General features: G+C 37.8%; 1 protein-coding gene across 3 annotated transcripts in view; it reads left to right on the forward strand.

Moving 5' to 3' along the window:
* RABGAP1L (RAB GTPase activating protein 1 like) overlaps positions 1-23683 on the forward strand; it is a 462901-nt gene that overhangs the window by 277148 nt on the left and 162070 nt on the right. For all 3 annotated transcript variants that reach the window (XR_013812987.1, XM_079761776.1, XM_079761778.1), the window contains exons 15-17: positions 8750-8824; positions 17504-17629; positions 20849-20992. Coding sequence is in view for 2 of the 3 variants with exons in the window: in XM_079761776.1 (XP_079617902.1) it covers positions 8750-8824; positions 17504-17629; positions 20849-20992 (345 nt within the window). In the remaining variant the exon portion in view is untranslated. The remainder of the gene's footprint in view (positions 1-8749; positions 8825-17503; positions 17630-20848; positions 20993-23683) is intronic.

The following is a 23683-nucleotide window of genomic DNA, read 5'->3' on the forward strand; positions in this document are numbered from 1 at the left end:
ATGGTTTTTTACAACATAGAGATCTATTTCTATTCTAGATTCAAATGCCTTCAATATCCTAAACAATAAACTCGAAGTTATTTCTGAGTGAATTAGTTATGGAATTATGGGCACTTGTTTCCTGTTTACTAATTATTATGCAGTTGGCAATATCTTTATAACTCTAAAGCCTCCTCCTTAACCAGACCTCTTCCTGCATCTTTTAGAGACCTGGGAAGGGTGTGAATCTGAATTGCTTTCCTCCTCCTCCCCATCTGTCCAGATCTTGGTTGCCCACTTCCCTTGTGAAGCTTGTCCTTCCCACTTCTACCCACAGTGATTTACAGATTAAAAATACTTTCTCTGAAATTTAGACCATTATTATGGGTTATGTTGTGAACATCACCTGATTATTTTCATTTCAGTCTTTGAGGGAAGAGGCTACCTCTGACTTTTTTCTTTGTCTCAGAGAACAGAGTGCAATATTAGTTACACAGTGTCAATATAATTAACTCAGAGGTCTTGACTCATGAAACTGACAGTGTTAGTCTAGGTTTTCTAAGAAACTTGTCACCAAAACAGGATTAAAGATGTAAGAAATACATCAGGGGAAATGCCTATAAAAGAAAATTGGGGGGTGGGGGTGGGGAGGGACAGGGGAGAGCTGGGAGAGCATGGACTCCAGTGCTAGTCTGACCCCAAGGGAAGAAGAGAGGAAGGAAAGTTGATGGAAGTGTCTGAGACTGTAGGGTCCCTCGAAGGAAAGTTTGGCAAGGCCAGTGGGGAGTCCTCAGCCACAATTGCCTGTGAGGTCCCACGTCTGCCGGAAGCTGGCCTACCATGTGTTGTTGCTGCGCTCAGTCATAGGCTGGGAGCAAACCATGGGAAGTGTGGCTCAGGTGCAAATGCAGGATGGGTTTCAGAGCACAGCAGTGGAGACCGCCTGCTAATTACATCCCCATTGGTGGAGATCTGGGAGGCATATTTTCATGGTCATCATACTGATCTTTTAGATAACATTTAATGTATAGAAACTCTAAAAGAGCTCTTTATTTCTATCACTTTCTTCTTCTGAAAAGTAATTTTATTCACACAGATTATTCGGGATAATTTCCTAAGATCAGAGCTGTTGCTTAATTTTAGAGACTTTGTTTAGGATAGCCTTTACATATTACTTTTTAAATCAAAAGTCCAAGAATGTAAAAGAAACACTCTGAGTAATTTACCATTACCACACAGTAGTTTACTTATAATAGAGGCAATTTTTTTAAGGTTATGGTAGTCTACTTATTTTACATTTCCTTCTTTAAAAAAAAACCACACAAGTATATCAGTTCAGTTTTAAATTGTTGCCAAGGGCCTTTTTTTTTTTTGAAGTGTTATATAAAAGGAAAGTTACATCTAGGAAGTTTGCCAGCTATGTTAGATAAGAAAATTGCTTTGTGAGTGAGTATCAGTGAGTACATCTAGCCTCTATGTTTATCGTTACCAGTATTTAGATTATTTCATGTCAGTGAACCTATTTTTACAGCTTATGTAGATAAGCATAAAGACAAACTTAATAACCATTTTTAAAGCCTCGATATTTTATTATTACAATCAACAGACAAAATGATTCTGTCAAATCTATGTACATATGTATATTTCCATGTCTATATATATATATTTTTTTAAATAAATCTTTATTGTTCAGATTATTACAATTGTTTCTCCTTTTTTCCCCTCATATCTCCCCATCACCCGGTTCCCTCCCCCGCCCCCGTTGTCCTTATCCATAGGTGTATGATTTTTGTCCAGTCTCTTCCCATACCCCCCACACAGACACCCCTTTCCCCTTGAGAATTATTAATCCACTCCCATTCTATGCCTCTGATTCTATTATGTTCACCAGTTTATTATGTTCCTCAGATTTTTAATTCACTTGATTTTTAGAATCACTTGTTGATAGATATGTATTTGTTGTTCATAATTTTTATCTTTACTTTTTTCTTCTTTTTAAAGAATACCTTTCAGCATTTCATATAATACTGGTTTGGTGGTGATGAACTCCTTTAGCTTTTTCTTATCTGTGAAGCTCTTTATCTGCCCTTCAATTCTGAATGATAACTTTGCTGGGTAGAGTAGTCTTGGTTGTAGGTTCTTGCTATTCATCACTTTGAATATTTCTTGCCATTCCCGTCTGGCCTGCATAGTTTCTGTTGAGAAATCAGCTGACAGTCGTATGGGTGCTCCCTTTTAGGTAACTAACTGTTTTTCTCTTGCTGCTTGTAAGATTCTCTCTTTGTCTTTTGCTCTTGGCATTTTAATTATGATGTGTCTTGGTGTGGTCCTCTTTGGATTCCTCTTGTTTGGGGTTCTGTGCACTTCCTGAACCTGTAAGTCTATTTCTTTCACCAGGTGGGGGAAGTTTTCTGTCATTATTTCTTCAAATAGGTTTTCAGTATCTTGCTCTCTCTCTTCTGGCACCCCGAAAATTCAGATATTGGTATGCTTAAAGCCATCCCGGAGGCTCCTTATGCTATCCTCACACTTTTGGATTCTTCTTTCTTTCCGCCTCTTTGGTTGGGTGTTTTTTTCTTCCTCATATTCCAGATCTTTAGTTTGACTCTTCAGGTGCGGTGGTCTACTCTGTATATTCTTTATTTCAGACAGTGTATGCATAATTTCTGACTGGTCCTTTTCCATTTTTTTGGTATTCTCATTTAGGTTCTTGAAGGTCTCTTCAAGTTTCTTGGCAGTTTTTAGAAGATTCTTGAGTAACCTTATAAATATGGTTCTGAACACTGTGTCGTCCATTAGTTTGCTTTCATCTGTCTCTCCTACTTGTGACATACTTCGATGTCTCCACATTTTGGCTGCCTCCCTGTGTTGATGGAGTGGCTTTGTGTGGTCAGTGACCTATAGGGGCCGGTAGCTCAGCTTCCCCAATCACCCTAGGTGGTCGCTCTTGGTACTCCCCTTTGTGGGCTGAGTGGAAAGTCTTGGTGTAGTTAAAAGCCCTGATTGCTGTTGGTACACTGGAATTAACCTCTAGGCCAATTGGTTGTGAGGGCCTGCTGTGTCTGTAACGGAAGAATTGCTGTGCTGGAGACACAGTAGGGCTTTGGTGCTCACTGAGTCTGCCTCTTGAATGTGTCCCTTATGAGAGTGGTTGAAATCTGGTGTCGTCCACACCGACAGAAAAGTCACTCTCACTCTCCGACCGATGGCCGAGAGTCCCGTAGGCGTCTGGGTCCCCCGTGTGTCCCCAGAAACTGGAGTTCAGAGTGGTTGGGATTGTTGGTATCACTGGTGGGAGTTGATCTCCAAGCCAGTTGGCTGTGAGGATCAGCAGTGTCTCCGCTGGGAGAGCTTCTGTGCTCAGCCTGGATGGGGCGGAGTCTCAGGGTGGCACAGACAAGCTTTGGTTTCCCGTCTGCTCCGCCCTAAGAGGGGCAGTTTCTCCGTGCCCAAATTAATGGCTGCGCGCCTCTGAGAGAAGGCAGCTTTCGAGCCTCTCCCGCTGCCTAACAGACCAGTTTCTCCCCAGCTGGGGCTGGATTTCAGTGCAGACCAGAGGTTTTGTTTTTCTCCCGAACGAGAAATCCAGTCACTGGGAGGGCTGTGCTCAGCTTGGATGGGGCGGAGTCTCAGAATGGCGCAGACAAACTTGGTTTCCGTCCAAGCCGCCCTAAGAGGGCAGGTTTCTCCGTGCCCTAATCAATGGCTGCGCGCCTCTGAGAGAAGGCAGCTTTCGAGCCTCGCCCACTGCCAAACAGCCCAGTTTCTCCCCGACCGCAGCTGGATTTCAGTGCAGTCGGGAGGTTTTGTTTTTCTCCCAAACGAGAAAGCTAGCCACGCAGCGGCTGCTGCCCTCCCTCTCCGTGCGCTGTGAGCAAGCCAGCCGCGTATTCAGCTGCCCGCCCTTTCCGCGCTCACGGATCTCCGCACCTCCACAGCTCCTGAGGCTCGGTGTCCCCCTCTCTTTTTTTCTCTAGTTGTAGGTTTTCCACTCTGCCAGCTTTCCGGTGGTTCTGGACGGTGTGCGCTCTGTTTTCCAGTTGTAGTTTCAAAATTGTTGTGGCAGGCAACAATTAGGTGTTTACCTTATGCCGCCATCTTGGTTTCTCTCCTCTATATATTTTTTAAACAATCTCAAACTTACAGGAAAGTTGTAAGTACTGGAGTTTGGTGTTTTCCACTATTTGAGAGTGATTTGCCATTATGGTGCCACACTGCCCTCAGTACTTTAGGGTGTTTTCTAACAAGCAAGAATATTCTCCCACATAACTGTAATAGAACATAGAAATCACGCACGTAGCATTGATATATTGCTTCTGCCTAAGCTTTAGACCAATTGTCCAAATAATGTTCTTTACAGAAAAGGAGCTAGTTCAGAATCGCACATTTCCTTTAGTTGTCCTGTCTCCTTGATTTCCTTCTGTCTGAAACAGCATCTCACTCCTCCCTTCACTTGCTTGCCCTTGGTGCTTTGGAAGACTACAGGCCAGTCATTTTCTAGACTGGCTTTCATTTGGGTTTGTCTGATGTTTCGTCGTGTTGGATTTGGATTATATATCTTTGGCAGGACTAACAGAAGAGATGACCTATTCCTGGCAGGGAGCACACTGTTGGGGTTTTCCCATTATTGCTGATGCTCACTTTGATCACATAAATAAGATGTTATTTATCAGCCTTCTGCACTATAAAGTTACGTATTTATCTTTGTAATTAACAAGTACTTTGTGTAAGGTCATTTGTAACTATGTAAATATCCCATTTCTCATCAGACTTAGCATTTATTTATCATCTGCAAGTGTCATCTAAAAGTCAGACTGAACAGGAGTCTGGTCAGAGAAACAAGTAAAGTAAGGAGTGGGGAGAGGTTTGGTGGAAAGAGAGGCAAGTTTTGAGTAGAGGGAAAGGATTCACTTTAGTTCAGTTGGAGAAGCTTAGACTACCAGTGCTTGGAAGAACTCCAAGCAAAAGAACTTGCTAGAACACTGTGTTTCAAACTGTGAATCATAAAATCAATTTAGTAGGTGGCCTCTGAAAAAGTCATTTTTCCTACTAACCTAACCAAAACTATAAAACAAGTGGAAAGTAAGATGAATACAGACTGATTTGCATTGTTATTCTCAGCTCTCTGGTGAGAAAATAGTCTGTGGACTCGCTGAATTCATACCATCTCTCATGAGTGGTGGACCTTGATTTTGTTCTTTTTGTTATTGTTTTGTTAATCCTCATCCGAGAATATTTTTTACATTGATTTTCAGATAGAGTGTAAGGGAGGGAGGGAGAGGGGAGAGAGAGAAACATCAACGTGAGAGAGACACATCAATTGGTTGCCTCTCACATTCACCCAACCGGGGCTGGAGATCGAACCTGCAACCCAGGTATGTGCCCTTGACTGGGAATTGGACCGGCAACCCTTTAGTGTAGGGGTTATGTTCTAACCATTGTGAAACACTGGCCAGGGCAACCTTGATTTTTTTATTGAACTTCTCTTGTAACACAAACAAGCATATAAATAGCACACTTCTCAATAAATGTTAAATGTATTTATGTAATGATGGATCCAACATTTGTCAAAGTGACATCAGGGTTGATGAAAAATGATTGACTTTTGGAGATCCAGACTTCTAAGGAATCCTCCACTTAGACATCTTTCATGGGGAAGTGGAAGCATTGAATATCTATTTATCACTCGTGCAACATGCTCTGTCATCAACAAATCCCAGGATTCTGTGTTCATGAAAAAGGCAGTGACAGAGCACCACCAGAAATGCTGCAAATAGGGCTAGTATTAGAACCTTCTCCCTCTTCTTCAGCTTTCAGTTCTCTTTCTCTGTTCTCTCTGTCTGCAGTCCTTCTTCATTATCATCAGTTGCCAGAGCTCTGCTGAATTTTAAAAATTAGAAGATAAATTAGCAATCAGAAATATAACTGTATAAAGCAAAGAAAATTTAAAAAGTAAAAGAATGTTAATTTATCTTTTAATTTTTAAAATTCAGCAGAGCTCTGGCAACTGATGATAATGAAGAAAAGCTCTTTTCAGATTCATTAGATAATGATTTCATGATCTAATTTTTCTATCATTAGAAGAGTGTGTGATAATATCATCATTAGCAGAAGAAGGTTAAAAGAGAACAGTAGTACTTCAAAAGATGCCATTAAGAAAAGGAAAAGGCAGGGCACAGACTGGGAGAAAATACTGACAATGCAGTCTAACAATGGGTTTGTAAACTGGACGAAATCTTAGGAATCAATAATTAAAGACAGTCACAATATATGTATTAATTGCCTAAAAGCACTTGATATGCTCCACATCATTAACCATCAAGAAAATGCAAGTCAGAACCACAGGAATTAATAAAAGGAAGGAGAATGGCAATATCAAGTAAGGACAGGATGTGAAGCACTGAGTACTCATACTTAGCTGGTATTGCCATAATCATTGTACCACTACTTTGGAAAAACAGTTTGGCATTTCTTATCAAGTTGAGCATTCACTTATTATTTGAACCCTGAACCTCCACTCTAGGTATTTACCTAGTGAAAATGAAAACCTATATCCACCAAAAAACCTTGTGTATACATAACAACTTTATTCATACTAGTAAAAAACGGGAAAAAAACAACAAATGTTCAATCAATGGGAGAGTGGATAAACAAATAGTGGTATATTCATGCAGTGGAATACTACTCAGCAATGAAAAGAAATGGGCTACTGATACATGTAGTAATATGACAGAATTTCAGAAACATTATGCTGAGTAAAAGAAGCCAGGCACAAAAGAGTATACATTATATAATTCCATTAAATGAAATTCTTTTTTAAAAAAATATATTTTATTGATTTTTACAGGGAGGAAGGGAGAGGGATAGAGAGCTAGAAACGTCGATGAGAGAGAAACATCGACCAGCTGCCTCCTGCACACCCCCTACTGGGGATGTGCCCGCAACCAAGGTATCTGCCCTTGACCGGAATCGAACCTGGGACCTTCCAGTCCGCAGGCCGACGCTCTATCCACTGAGCCAAACCGGTTTCGGCTAAATGAAATTCTTTTTAAAATGCCAACCTAATAATATTGATATATTGTGATCAAATCAGATCATTACTTGCCTGGGTTTGACTGCAAAGAGGCGTTGAGGGACATTCTGGAATGATGGAAATATTCTGTAATGATGGGTTACCTAAATGACCCAACTCAAAGAATTGTGCAATTAAAATGTGTGCATTTTATTGAACACAAGCTATATATTTCAGTAAAAACGTTTTAAGTAAAAAAAAGAGCTCTAGACCCTGCACTTGTGACCTCTTTGGCATTTGGGAGATAGCACACTTAACCTCCCTATAGAAACCCTTCCTGGTTATCTTTGATAATCATTGCCCTGGACATTAAATGGAAATCCTCTCACTAAGATGAAGCCCAGCACATGGGTGGGATACGTGCCCAGGACTCAAACAGCATAACTGGGCTGTTTGTCTTTTATGTTCGTCTTTTAGAAATAAATATGGGAGCACCTGAATGGGTCAGTAAACTGTGGCCCATGCTGCTTGCTTTTGTACCTCCTTTGAGCTACAAATGTTTTTTATATTTTAAGGGGTTGTTTAAAAAACAAAAACAGCCCAGCCAGCATGGCTCAATGGTTGAGCATCAACCTATGAACCAGGAGGTTACTGGTTCTATTCCCAGTCAGGGCACATGCCTGGGTTGTGGGCTCGATCCCCAGTGTGGGGCATGCAGGAGGTAGCCAATCAATGATTCTCTCTCATATTGATGTTTCTATCTCTCTCCCCCTCTCCCTTCCTCTCTGAAATCAATAAAAATATATTTTAAAAACACACAACATGCCACAGATATATGTGTCCCTCAAAGATGAAAATATTTACTCTTTGGACTTTTACAGAAAAAGCTTACTAATTTCTTTTCTTTACTCTTTGATCAGCACACCATGCCTGCAGTAACTGAGTCAATTTCTTAAAAACTTCTAATGAGTATCTTCTTTAAAAGTTATACTCCAGCAGTTTGAAGTGCTAAGTGGTATATATTATGCATACAACCTTGTTTCCTTTCCTCTGAAGATAAAGATGAACCCTGAATTAAATGGTATGACAGCTGTTTCCCCAGGAGCACTGGATTTGCTATGAATGGGCCTCTTTGGCTCTGTACCTGCCATCCTGGTTAGAATGATGTTAAAGATTGTGAATCCAGAACATCTGTGAGACTCTCTCAGCCATTCTGCAAAACATGCCAGCTAAAATGTTTCTGCTTTACCCCAGTGGAACAAATGGGAGGAGTCATTTTTACCCTTTAGCCTTTTGGAACATGGGAGAGTAGTTTAGAAGATGTTTGAGAAGGTTATAGAAGGTGATTATCTTGTCTATTAGATTAGAGGATCCTCACTACAGATTCAGCAACATTAAGATTTTCCCAATAGAGTGTACTAGAACCCACATCAACTCAAGAACTTCCCACCTTCTCCTGTCCTTAGCTCCTGCCTCCCATGATCTTATTTGCCTGATGACAAACCACTCTGGTGCTCTGAGCATCTCTTTATTCCAAATGCTGACGATGAACCTGGGGATAATGGGACATCTAAAATTGCTTTAGGAAAGGTGCTGCCTCTTTGGGGATGCCTCTGTGCTCATGAGCCACACATTCAAGGTGAAGGACCAGAGAAACTGTGGTGACAGTGCATGGACAAGAACAAGCAGCAGCCTGATGTGAGCTAACCCCTAAGTAAAAGTCTGTGAATGTTTATGAGACCTCTCTCTTTTCTTCAGGCCTACTCTGTCTATGACGAAGACATTGGGTACTGCCAAGGACAGTCTTTTCTTGCTGCTGTATTGCTTCTGCATGTAAGTAATTTTCCATGTGATAAATGGTATGGTGCTGCCAAGTTTAGTTTATTTTCTACTTAGTTTTGTCCTCCCTCCTTATTTTCCATTTACCTGATGGAGAGTACACATGGCATATCTTTTTAGAAACATACCTTTGGTGATAAAGTAAGAGATCTGAAGTCTTTTTTTGAAGTCAAGAACAGGACAGTTCCTCATTAGCATTAATTTTGTTGGCTAGAAGGGAATAAGTGGTTATTTGGAGTTATTTTTAACTAGAACCCTCTAAAATTAAAGAAGTCAATGTAGCTGCCCCCAAAAATGAGCAGGTTCAGGACCATTATGAAGGAATGTGACAAGGAGGCCTTTTGTCTTTTCCGTGATTTATTTTTGTATACTCTCTTTCTTCTTAGTCACTTTTATTTAACAGAATATTCCTTGAGCATCTGTTGTCAGTCCTGGGCTAGGAGGTGGGATTACATATATGAATGATTTATGATTTGTGCTCTCAAAGGCCTCATGGTCCAGGGTGGGGCACAGAGAATGCAGGCACATGCTTATTATTTTTATTCTTATGCCTTTACTGATTTTCCTTATGTTTATTAAAGAACTTATAGTGTGCTTAGTGAAAGCAATACACGAAGTCAGAGAATAATAGAAGAATTATCCAACCCAGAACTTTCAGAAAGACTTTCTGGAGGAGGCAGTAGCTTTGCTAAGACATAAATAATTGAGGTTGGGGGAGGCAAGACGAGAAAGGGAGGGAGTAGAGATTGTTAGACAAAAGGAACAACATGAACGAATGTATGAAAACAGAAGGGCACAGCATATAAAGTGAACAATATGAAATTACAGTTCCTCTACAGTTACTATAGGAATTGTATGCAGGGAAAGGTATGAGGCAAAAATGGTCATATGGGCAGGCACCAAATACGAAGACTTTGTAATCATGTCAACAAATGTGGGCTGAATAAAGCAAAGGAGAAACCATTGATCACTGTCAAGTGAGGGAATGGCAGTCAGACGTTCATTTCAGATACATTCTTTATTACTCCCTTTATTGGGCAGAACTGAAGGGAATGAGCAGCAGTAGAGAGAAAAGGAAATATCAATCTAAATGAGAGATGTTGAGACCCAGAGAAAGAGAAACAGAATTAAGAAACATGCAGGAGGCAAAATTGGTAGGTTTTATGGATGCATTGACAAAGAAGGATCTAAGGTAGCATGTCTAGTTTTCTAGCTTTGGTGACTGGGTGAATTATGTTATTTTGAGCTGAGAAACAAATGCATCCATTGAGATTGAATAAAGAAAAAGGGTTAGGAGGGGATGATGAATTTTGTTTTGAATTCCTTGAGTTTGGGATATTTGGGAGATAGCTGCTTTAAGCTGTCCAGCAACCCAGTTGGATACTGGAGACTGATGCTGGTGAAAAAACAAAAACTGAGATTATGAAAGTGGATCATCATCAAAGAAAAATAGAGTAAGAAGAACAGGATAGAGCTCAGAGATGCCAGATATTTAAAGGGCTGATGAGGACGAAGAATCCTTGAAGGATTTCTGGATTTTCAACTGAGAAGAAGCAATATATACTGTCAGATGCAGCAGAGAAGTCCAGCAAGTTAAAAACAAAAACATTCCTTGTATGTTTGCATTTTGGAAATGTAGAGCAATTATAGTAGAGTATGGTCCTAGTTTTTGATAACTTTATTTGAATGATAATAATGATATAAATGGTTCTATTGTGATTATTCACCTTCTTTAACTTTGAGTTTGTTTTCTTTGTCTGTTGCATTATCACCAGTTGCTGGTCTTCTTTGCCTCGTCCTTATCATCCCTCTTTCTTTGATATCTCCATAGCTGACCTGCTTGGGTTTCCCTGTGATAATCAAGTACTTTATGGCCACAAATTCTCTATTACTAAACCCACCTAGTATCTAGAATTGTCAGGTCCCTACCACAAGAGGCTGGAGACTGTAAGCAATGACATGATGTATTTACCAGGGCTCAGAGCCATTGTTCCTCTACAAGCAGCCTTTGTAGTCGCTCTGATGAAAGCTGATGTTTAAGCTGTGGATGGTGATGCTTTGTATTCCCAAAGTAGACACTGAGTATATCACAGTCTAGCATTTTAGCATTTAACTGTAGCCCAGTGAAACACATCGTAATATATTGATTGAAATTCAATGCGAAGAATATCTTGCTGAGAAATCTGTTCTGAGATTTAACAGTTTTAGATACCTGTAAGTTTATATTTATTTGGAAATACCTCCCCCTGAAAAAAAAAGAGAGAGAGAAGAGTGAATCAAATAGTCAGAAAATTCAAATACCCAGAATTTTTTTCTATATTATGTCCTCTCCTATTATAAGGGTCATATGGTCAATCAGCCATTGTAAACTTATTCAACAAAATTGCTTTTAAAGTATGTCACAAGATGAATAGAAATTCGGTCCAGGCTCTTACACTTTGTCCCTTAGTAGAATTATGCAGTTGTTGCCATGACTTATAAATAACTTGAAATACAGAAATGCCTTCAGCATATTTGAGGAAAGATGAACTGATATTCAGCACAGTGGTAATGAAAAATATATTGTAATTTTTAATTGAACAATATGTGTAATACTTCTGTTAATCAGTATATTCCATTAATTGACCAACCCAACCCATTAACCAATTTGAATAAGAAAAGTTAACTAATTTTTTTTCTTCCATATTTTTGCCTCCATGGTTTAAATAGGTTGAAGAATACAGTCTAGTTTAAACAATTCATCAAATACACTATCTCAGGTTCCAGGGAGATATGTTATTAGGGTCCTACTAATTTTTTATCAGTTACATAAGCTATTGCTTCTTTTTGTTGCCAGACATTCTTTGGCAGCTCCACATTAATCATTGTCAGAACCTGCTTCTTTGGGGATGCTGTCTTTTCCTCCCCCATGGTCATTTATATTTCACATGCACTGCCTAAGAGGAAAGAAAGACCAAAAGTGAAAGTATGTTCAAAAACAAAAGTTTAGAATTTTTGTGTTTTTCCATTTCTAAGTAATTTTAGGAAATAATTACCTTCCTGCTTGAAAATTTCCAAAGGCTTTGTAACTTGTTATAGTTTAAACAATGAAAGAAGTGTTTATCACAGTTGAAGCTGTTATATCTATTGATGAGATTACAGGAAACTGATCATTTAGAGTTGAAGAAGAATGTTATAGCATGGATTACTTATAACCATTATGTATTCACCTGCCTTTGAAGTTAAATATGCAATAATAATTAGCAATATGATCATTATGGTGTTAGTCTTTGCTTAATGAAAATATGATAATTTCCTTTTATATACTTCAATAATTCTAAAAATCATATAACATATTTTAGATAATTTTAACCCAATATATTTTTACTAACATATCTGTGTTTTATTTAAAAATAAAATAAGTTTGCCGAAACCGGTTTGGCTCAGTGGATAGAGCGTCGGCCTGCGGACTCAAAGGTCCCAGGTTCAATTCCGGTCAAGGGCTTGTACCTTGGTTGCGGGCACATCCCCAGTGGGGGTTGTGCAGGAGGCAGCTCATTGATGTTTATCTCTCATCGATGTTTCTAACTCTCTATCCCTCTCTCTTCCTCTCTGTAAAAAATCAATAAAATATATATAAAAATAATAAAATAAATTAAGTTTTAAAAATTATGAAAGCTTTAATGCACCCCTCAAAAAGACAGGTTTCGGATAAGATTTAACCAATAGACTTAAGAAATGGGAAGCAGAGCTACTTAGTTTTTTGAAAATAAAGATTCCACGGAATCTAAGGTGACAAGGTAGAGGCTTCCAAGTGTTTCTTCTATAAGTAAGAGTATTTGTATGTTTACGCTATTGAGGACTCTGCTACTTGACATAGCCTTAGCTCAAAGCAGCTTAATTTAAGAAGGAAGTTTATTGGCTCACCTAACTGGGAAGTCCAGGGCAGGGGTGATTTTGACATGGCTGGATTCCAGAATTGCCGAATCAGGAATCTGTGTCTCTGTATCTCTGTTTTGTTTAAATTTTCTTGCTTTAATTATATGAATTGGCCACAAATGTGCAACATGTCTACAGACTGGCCTGGCTCATATCCTTTCAGTTTTATAACTTCATTTAAAAGGGGCGAGTTTTTTGCTATAGCTCCTGCATTAAGAAGAAGAAGGGGAGGAGGAGGGAGGAGGGAGGAGGGAGGAGGGAGGAAAGAATTCCTGGAGGATTCTGATTGGCCTTGGAAACCTACTGTCCCTGAATCAGTTGCTAAGGCCAGGAAGGTAGGATGTTCTGATTAGCCCTGTCCAGGCCTTGAGTCTCCCTCAATTGCTGACAGTGAGCTGATCAGCTCCTCCCGAGCAGTGGAGGGGAAAGGGGTTTTGATACCAGATGATAGGGACATAGGATGCTACACAGACACAGCACATCATCTTATAGTGACGTCCTTACTACAGGAGTTTTAGTGCATTTTTAATAAGCCCTTTTATGCTCCCAAATAACTTCTTTCTTATAATCCAAGAGATTTTCCTGTTCTAAGTTCATTCTTGCATCAGTGCCGTTGGGGCCATTTCTCAATATCATCTTCCTGTGTCCTGTAAATATATTCAGGACATGTTTTTTTTGTTGTATTTTTTAAAAAAATCCTCTGTTGATCCTTCCATTTTAGATAACTTAAGTTTCTCTGCCCTTTCAAAGCTGAACTCATTCAAAGGATAGTAAAAAGCACAACTATAAATTTGAACTATGGTTTAATACCTTTCAATTTATATGATCTTGGGCAAGTTTCCTAAACTCTCTGAGGTTCAGTGTTGTTGTTGTTTTTTCATTTATAAAATGATAACAATATTATTGTATTTCTAGTGTTCTTATGAATATAGGATACCTTATATCATGAGCATGAAGAGTCCTATTTTGTATCTGACACAAAAAGAGTGCAGCTGTGGGATTAAATCCAGGCTTTACTTAATAGATGTGCAGTTATTGACAAATCACTTAACTTCATTTAACTTCACTCATCTAGTATTTAAAATGTAAAAATAATGCCTACGTTACAGAATGTGGTGAGGATCAAATGGGATCATGAATGAATGCCTCTAGTAACAGTAGCTACTGCTATTCTTTCTAAAATTAATCATTATTTGCCCAGTCGGTTTTCTTTGGACCCTGGTCCCATTAGCTTAAATTGAACACACATTAATAGACTATGTTGTATAGTATGTTTTATAGCTTATAAATACACATTTAATTTATATGTATTTTAACATATATTTATTTTAAAAGGAAAACAATCAGCTGGAAGTTTTCATTCTATTTGCTGTTCAATGAAAGAACAGAAAATAAAAACGAATGAGTTTCAAAACAGTCACTAGCATCCACCTTTGTTGAAGAAACCCAGAAAATTGGTAGAATGTTCAGTGCATTCAAGGACAAAGGTAGATTGCTTGCAAAAAGGTATGAAACAACCATGCAGAACAGAAAATTTAGTTTTATCCTAAATAACAGTATTATTTTATATTATCAACAGATAATTTTGCTTCAAAAAATGTCTTGATGTGTGTGACTTCAGCTGAGTCTTAAAACTTTTGAAGTACGTAAGGCTGCTTTGTTTTGTGGTTCACAGCAGAGAGAAGCAACGAAGCTTGGAGATTGTCTCCGTTCAGTGATTATCTTTGTTAGTACAGATGGCAGATCATTGTCAATATTTGTTACCAAACAGTGATTACATCATACTTGATTCTCATATTGTACATGTGAGGCAGGTATTTAACTTTGTATTTCATAGAGCCATGGATGACATTGTGTTATCTTAAATTAAAAGATTTAAATGCTTATCTCCTCCTTTCCTCAATAAAACAACACTGATTCTGTGACAAAGCTCCTGCACACAGCCAAGAAGGATATGCAGTATTAGAGACCCATCATGTTATAACATCTCATATTTAATTTAAAAAGGTATTGTTCACTTATTTTTATTGTACTTCAGACCAATTACATACCAATGATAAAATTGGCATGTCTAATTCAATGAAACATTGTTTTCATAAATTAAATAGTTACTTTAATGCTTTAAAAAAAAGTCGGCAAGTGCCACAATACTATGTAGTGGGGAACCCACTCTTGTAGTAAGGTGAGGTTGACAGTACAGCTAGGTGTTGATTCTCAGATCTTGATTGATTTTCTTTATGCTAATTGAGGGGCAAGCTTAATAGCCAATACAAATTACAGATAATACAAAAGATTTTTATATTTAGCATTTATAATATTAAAAGAGATCAAGAACTGATATAGTTACCTTTGGCTGCCTCTTGCTTCCTCTTTCACACCCGTCCTTTCCCTCTACATTTTTGCTGGCTTTTACCTTTGCAGTTGTCACAGATTGCCCTACTTGTCTACATGCCTTCACTGATAAAGGCAGATGTATTCAGTTTTGCTAAAGTTATCCTAAACAAATATTTAATACTTGATATTTATTTAAGTCTGTATGCTAAGATCTTTAGGGGATGCAAAGTTAAAGCACACTCGCGGGTTAGTAAGAGCATAAAAATAACTTCACTACATGCCACAAAGAGCTTTGGGAGTCAGAGAAAGCAAAGGTTAAAGTGAAGAACAGAGACTACAATATTGCATATAGGTCTCTCTGAATTCTTTCAGCTTATTGAGACCTCAATTTGTTTATTTTTAAATTTTTATACACTGTGGCAAAAAACCTAATATTTACTTTTTACTTTCCTAATTCAGAATTTTTCATGCCGTATTTAAACAGAGTCTAAGCTCTGGTTTTCCTTTTCTCAAATAAGCTTTCTACATTATGATACAATATCATTGACAAGATTTTGGGAAGAATACTTAAAATTACTTAAAGTGCGGACCATTTTCACATATCTCAAAAGTTTCAGAAACGCTTATTACCTAATTTGCTAATAACAAATTATTACCTATTCATTAAAGCAAGCCGTTGAGATCCACTAATTTGATTTAAACTCTTTAAAAGTAATGAAGTTGCATTCTTTATAAATAGTCTACACTAAGATTTCTTCCTTTGTTCAAAATGCCTTAATTTAATTAAATTAGTAGTAATTTGAAATAGAGAGCACTGTTTGTGTGTGTGTGTTTTGTATGGAGCACTGTTTTGTTTGTGTGTGTGTTTTGTATGAGAACACTGTTTTGTGTGTGTGTGTGTGTGTGTGTGTGTGTTTTGTATGAGAGCACTGTTTTTCGGTCACCAAATCTAGTCAACCTTTTCAGCAAACGGGCAACAGACAATGAGAATCTCTATATTCATTGTGCTGCAATTGTAGAACACCAGCCAAGGGGACATCGGTCTTTCACAGGCTATAACGTTCTTGAGAACAAGGCACTGAAATCCAGGCTTTTCCTCCACAGGCAATTGAAGCAAATAAGGGCTAAAAATTGCAGATCTCTTCTCGTGTCCACTTTTTGCATGAGAGCTTCTCTGTGCTTCTTTGGGGACCAGATTACAGGGAGCCCTAGTGGTGAGGCATGAGTGGGCTTATAAGGTCAAGAAGAAAGATTCTCAGGAAGTCACTTAGGTAAACACAATGGGGGAAGTTGGAACATAGTCAAATATTTTTCTTTTTGTTAATCACATTGTAGTTTTTTCATTTCTACAGCCTAAAATTTGGAAGTCACAGCCCTATTAGGTTCTTATAGGTGCCCCATGGGGCATCTGCACTTTTTCTTTCTTTTTATTTAATTGAAAATTTTTTATATTTTTCAATTACAGTTTACGTTAAATATTATTCTGTATTAGCATAGTGGTTAGACAATTGTATACTTTACAAAGTATTCCCCCTGTTATTTCCAATGACCACTTGGCACCATACATAGTTATTTCAATATTATTGACTATATTCCCTATGCTGTACTTTACATCCCCATGCGTATTTTGTAACTACCAATCTGTACTTTTCAATCCCACCACAATTTAGAGATTGTTTCTTTGATTTCAGACTTTATTCTCTGTTCACAAAAAATACTTCTGGGAGGGTATATTAGATTTTATTGGTCATTTGAATCTTAATGGTAGAAGCACACAAGATTCTTTCTGGAAAATTGTTTTTTATAGAAAGAAAAATAGCAACACCAAGAAGATTCTGGGAGGACAGTATTGCACTATTTATCCAAACTAAAAAGGTGTTTATCCTTTGATCCAGCAATCCCTCTTTGGGAATATTACTGAGGAAAAAAGCCAGCTATCCTTTATGTAGAAAAGGCAAAAAATAAAATAAGAAATACAATTATTTTACTTGCATAGAGAAACACTTGCAGGATACACGAGACATTATTAAGAGTAGTTATGAAGTTATGCAAAAGAGATGGGGTCAGACACAGGGGTTAGTGTCCTAGGCATAGAGAGAAGTGAGACTTCTGCCTTTTATACTTTTACACTGTTTTGATTTTTGAATCACATGACTGTATCACCTATTTTTAAGGTGATGTAGTGAATGAATAAATGAAGGATGATTAAATTAACAAAAGACGGAAGATCATCTCAAGTGAAGAAGTTACTAGCTGTGAAAACAGATTTTACCTGTAACAATGCAGAAGGCTGGCTCTGAAGAACTTCATTCACTACAGGCCTTCAGCTGTTAATGTAGAAGACTAACAATGTGAAGGACATTTTCTGACATTCTGGCCAAATGCCACTCAGTCTTGCTCTGTATTTATGTTTTTCTGTAGATGCCAGAAGAACAAGCATTCTGTGTTTTGGTGAAAATCATGTATGACTATGGTTTACGAGATCTCTACAAAAACAACTTTGAAGATCTTCATTGCAAATTTTATCAGTTGGAGAGACTAATGCAGGTAAATAAAAGTTTGGGACTTTTATCTCTCAGGGATTGGTTGTGTTACAGAAAAAGTCTAATAAAATTGATGAACAATCATGATTTATGAAAATTTAATGGAATTCTACAGAAAATGCAAATGATTTGGTTTCTGACCAATATCTACATTCGTGTTGATATTATAAAATATTTGTTTAACCATTTGACCACTTGAAAAATTATTGTCTTTTTTAAATAGTCAACTTTAACACACTTTGAATGAGAATATAATGAGTTAAGTCAATGAAGAGATTGTTGAATATTATTTGTAAAGAAATAAAGACATTTACAGAGTAAAAATTGAAATATTTAAGAGTTTTCTCTGTATTAATTATCAGTGGTACCCATACCATATTTAGGTCTACATATAGATAATACTTTGAAAAGCTAGAAAGATAATGATAGGAGAGTAAAAAACACCTAAAATATTGTAATGTGGAGACATACTTTAAAAATCTTCCCACATAAGGTGAAGGGATTAAGGGAAAAAAACCTCCTAGACACAGACAACAGTATGATGATTATAAGAGGGAATGGGAAGGTGGGGGAAGTAGGAGAGGTAAAAGAGAGTTAAATGGTGACAGAAGGAGGCTTGACATTGGATAGTGAATACACAATACAATATACACATGATGTATTATATAATTGTACATCTGAAACCTATATAATTTTATTAACCAATGTCACCCCAATAAATTCAATAAAAATTTTAAAAAATTTCCCGCATAATTTATTGATCTTAGAGTTGTTACTATTTTATAATATGTATGTATAAATTTAAACATATGAGGAACATATTTATATCAAATACTAGTAGCCCGTTTGCACGAAGATTCGTGCAATAGACCTTCATTCACCTGGCTGCCTGCACCAGTTTTCTGCTGGCACCGGGGACCCAGGCCTTGGCTGTGGCCACTGCCTTCTGCCTTCTTTCAGGGCCGGGGCTTGGCCCCGGGCGGTGGCCTTGGGCTCGGCCGCACCCAACATCCCTGCTAAGGATCGCAGGAGCCGACCCCCAGTGGTTTCCTGCGATCCGTGCAGGCTCCCCGCTGGTGCCCAAGGCCGGGAAAGCCTCCGCCCGAGGCTTTCCCGGCCGTGGGCTCGGCCGCACCCAGCGTCCCAGCTATGGATTGTAGGAGCCGAACCCCTGGTCATTGCCTGCGATCCGTGCAGGCTCCCTGCTTTTGCCCAAGGCTGGGAAAGCCTCCGCCCGAGGCTTTTCTGGCCTTGGGCTCCGCCACACCCCAACATCCCTGCAACTGTTTCCTGGTGGGCATGGTTGGTGGGCGTGGCTTGGTTGGTGGGTGTGGCTTGGGCGTAGCAACGGTGCGGTCAATTTGCATATTTGTCTATTATAAGGTAAGGTTACATAATAAAAAAGGTTGTAAGGGCAAAATTATTGATTAGTGCTGACAAAAAAATTGAGTAGCTTTGAAATTCCACTGAGATTAGAAATCATATCTTTATAATGGATCTATGTATTCTCTATATGAGGTATTGAAAACGCAAGAGAAATGTGAAAAAAAAAATTCATGAAAGGATTTATTCCATATTGGGGAAAAGTGAAATGGTTGGGGAGGAAGGTTAATGGGATGTGGCAGTAGAAGATCCTGGAAGGAATTAATTGGCATGACCTGTCTGGAGATCCACAGGTGTTTGGAAAGGGAAGTGAAGCCAATAAGAGACTGTGGGAACAGGGGAGTGGAAGATGGAGAGTTTGCAGTGAGATAAAGGATGGCTTTCCTGGGAGAAGGGAATGTAGGAGGGTGGGAGACCTCAAATGTGAAGAAGAAATAAAAGGGTGGAAGGATGTCAAATAAACTGTAAGTAGAATGACAAATGGGCCTTGTGAGGAAGAAAGAAGGTAATGGATCTGGTAACTAAGGGCATTAAAGGCTGTAGGCTCTTTTTTAGAGATTTAATTCTTCCAAGAAAAGTTTTATTTGGGATTATTCGCTTTTCACCTTATTACAAAAGCTTATATTTTTTAAAGGTCACTATCCTTAAGCACTTTGAGGGTCAAATAATTGTAACTGATAATTGAATAGCAAGTTCATGGTACTATGAAGAAACCCAAGCACACCCAGGCCAATGTCCTCAATGGTTAGAGCTCCAGCCTGTGCACTGAAGGGTCACAGGTTCAATTTCTGATCAAGGGGACATACTTGGGGTGCAGGTTTGATCCCTGGCCATGGTTGGGGCATGTGCTAGAGACAACCAGTTGGTGTGTCTCTCTCACATCTATGATTATCTCTCTCTTACATTCTCTCTCTAAAACATGGAAAATATCCTCGGGTGAGGATTAACAAGAAGAAACAAAACAGAAACCCAAGCACATTTTTCTGTTAGCACCTTCTGTCTGTTAATTGGATGACCATTTAGCACCCCAGTTAAAGTACTAGATGGGCACATTTGGGTGTTTTTCAAAGAACATCTTGCACAAGAAGTGGGCTTTTTGTTTTTGTGGTCTGCTTATGAAAACAAAATGAAAGTGGGCTTTTATGTTTGCCTTTGTCTTTCAGTTATGGGAATTCTGTACTAATGCTGTGTACTTGGCCTTTCACGCTTTTGAAATGCATTTACTGGTATAGCTTGGGCAAAAAGATAAAACTAGCATAAAGACATTTTAAGGAGACATTCAATTTCATACATAATACACTTGCAGTTTCTGTACTTTGCCATTATTTTAAGATCTCAAAGATAGTTTTTTAAAATATTGGTTATGTTTTGGCCTTTTCTAAGTTTCAAAAAATATACTGAAGTGATAGCATAAAAACCAGATGATGTCGACAACAAGTACATCTCTTTTCTATCTAGTCAGGAGTTGAACAAGAGGGATAGCGGGGTGGGGAAGGTAAAAGAGGTAAAGGGGACATAAATCGGACCCCTGAACGGGGCGGGGGGGGGGGGGGGTACTGTCACTTGACCCTGGAGTCACAATGTTCTTCAGAAGGCAGGTGAACATTTCCCCAGAAACAAGACCAGTCGAGTGAGCAGGAGATGGTCTTTGTTACTTGTTCCTAACAAGTCTGTCCCTAATCCTCACCTCCTGTCATCACTTCAGTGTAGTTATGCAATTCATGGATTGCTTCAGTAAAATGAAAAGTGTTCATAAGAAACTTGTCATAAATGGTAGTTGTGGCAGGAAATAAAGCTTCTTCCACGTTCCGCCCACTAAATCTTCCCCTTTGACTTTTAGGAGCAGCTACCGGACCTGCACAGCCATTTTTGTGACCTGAACCTGGAGGCCCATATGTATGCTTCCCAGTGGTTTCTCACTCTTTTCACCGCCAAGTTCCCGCTCTGCATGGTCTTCCACATCATTGACTTACTGCTCTGTGAGGTAGAGTGATCCCCTCTCATACCTAAGCCCAAAGAGAAAGAGCATTGTTTCTGCTCACAGTGGTTTGTCTTCATTTTCTTCTTTCCTGTGATATTAAGCTATAAATACTGACCAAAAAGTTCTATTTAAATTTTTAGTAAAGACTTTTTTTAATTGAAATTTTGTTATTTGTGAGAAATGAGAAAATTAAAGCATATATAATTTCTACAAAGTAAAATGAGGTAACTAGCCCTAACCGGTTTGGCTCAGTGGATAGAGCATCGGCCTGCAGACTGAAGGGTCCCAGGTTTGATTCCGGTCAAGGGCACATACCTTGGTTGCGGGCACATCCCCAGTATGGGGTGTGCAGGAGGCAGCTGATCAATGTTTCTCTCTCATCGATGTTTCTAACTATCTCTCTCCCTTCCTCTCTGTAAAAAAAATCAATAAAATATATATTTAAAAAAAAATATTTATTAAAAAAAATGAGGTAACTACATTTGCATAGTTAAATTTATAATAAGTCCATATTTATAATAATGGGCTACTAATATAAAGGACCTTTAAAGTTAAATAAATGATTTAGAATCAGGTGTTTTTAGTACTAATGCAATTATACCCCGAGTGAAAATTTTATAATAATTAAATCCTCAATTCATAAGATATCTCTTTGTATATGATGTTAGAGACTCCATCCAGATAATAAAGAAGTGGCAAAGTTTCTGCATCATATAGGTATATTTTCAGACAGTAAAATATTTCAAAAAAATTAGTTTGCATAATTTCTTAGGTATCTCTAGTATTTATTTCTTTTATTGCTTTTAGTTTCTTAGATGACTACATTTATTTCCTTTGTTCTCTTAAAGAAATAAGCAGTATTACATATACATACCTCATATACTGACCATCAAAATGTTTGAGTCTTAGCAGTGATAGAAAGTTGCTGGAGAGAAGAATCTTTTAATTGGGAATATAAATGTGTATAAAAATATAGCTGTTTTAACTTTAAAAGTTGGAGTAGTCAAAAGAATAACCTATTAAAATCTAGGCAGTTTTGTATTACTATATTGCTTTTCTTACATAAAGTTTCCTCTTTCTTAAAAGAAAAGTCTATTTTAATCACCCTAGGAACTAGAAATTTAATTATAAAAGTAAGAATTGAAAAGATAAAATGAATCAGCTGTATAAAGCATGATTGTTATATCTCAGCCTACTACGGCAGGGACCATTTTGTGTAAGTATAGCTGGGTTCAAAAGTTCTAGTTGGCGGTTTACAATGCTTGAAGGTGCAGAGCATTTTGTAGGCATGTAAGATTTTTAAAGATTTGCAACATATTTTGATAAAGAAGGGTCAAGCGTCTTGCTGAGGGTCACAGAACAAGTTCCCAAATTCTGAATGCATAGCAGCTAGAGAACCTGGTTGATAACACACTAATTCTACTTGTTTTACTTACAAATTAGATTCTAAAATGCCTATCTAAATTTAACCTAAAGGAAGAATGCAGAATTAGGAGCTAAAGTCTTATTCAAAGTCAAACAGTGTGATCACTGGAATGGTGACTGTCTAAAGTCATCTCTACCCGATATTGGAGCACTGTCCACGGGTCTTCTGGAACCCAGATATATAGTTTTTCAGGAAATTTCATCTTGAAAATACTTGAATTTCCAATGTCAGTTGCTAGGAAAAATTAGCAACATTGATGGCAAAGAAAAGAAAATTTATAAGACTTCTTATCACTTGTCAACTGTGATTCATAATCACAGTGTTTGAAAGATCTTAATGCTCATTAAAATTAATAAGAGCATCGTAGATAGATGTCACTTTCCCTTCTCTTAAACTGATGCTCTGTAGCTGTTTTAGGAAGTTGCATAGCTTAGCTCTCCAAAACACGGAGTAGGTTGTAATCACAACATTATGTTAACCAGGGAAATAAATAACAAACCTTAACAGAGCAAAGTAGCTTTGTAAAACAAACCTTGTTGGGAACAATATTGGAGTATGCTTCAGGATATTTGTTCTTTCCACAACTCATCTTTGTCAGTATTATTTTGCAAAGGAAATTTTTAGATAAACTTTTATTTCCTGCCTGTCTGTGTTTTCTCTTTGCCCATTTCCTTCTTGTAGTTAATAAAATATTTATACTAAAGCTATTTTTTCAACATGTAATAAAATATTCTAAATATTTTATTCTATTTAAGACTATGATACCATAGTCTTAACTACTAGTAGAGTCACCCATTTATGTTTTTTGTCATATTCTCTATTTGTTAAGGAAATAATTTAAATCTTGATAGTTATGAATTAATGTTTAGTTACAAATGGAAGGCTAGGAAATTCTCATATGGAAAAGTATTAATTTTTCAAAAACTTTTCAGAGGCCTTCCTCCCCTTTACTGCCTCTTCGGTTATTACCCCTCTGAAGAGTCATTGCTATCCTGACTTTTAATGCCATAGATTAATTTTGATTGTTTTTGAACTATATATAAATGGAATTACACAATATGAACTCTTTCTTGTCTAGCTTTTTCATTTATCATTATGTTTATGAGTTTCATCCATGTGGCCATGGTTTGTTGGTTTCATCGTGAATATACCACCATTTCCTCATTCTTCATGCTATTGTTAAAGGGCATTTGGGTCGTTTCCAGATTAGGGCTATTATGAATAGTGTTGCTGTGAACATTCTTGGACTAGTCTTTTGGTAAGCATAC

Source organism: Cnephaeus nilssonii (assembly GCF_951640355.1).
Source record: "Cnephaeus nilssonii genome assembly, chromosome: 21".
NCBI lineage: Eukaryota > Metazoa > Chordata > Mammalia > Chiroptera > Vespertilionidae > Cnephaeus > Cnephaeus nilssonii.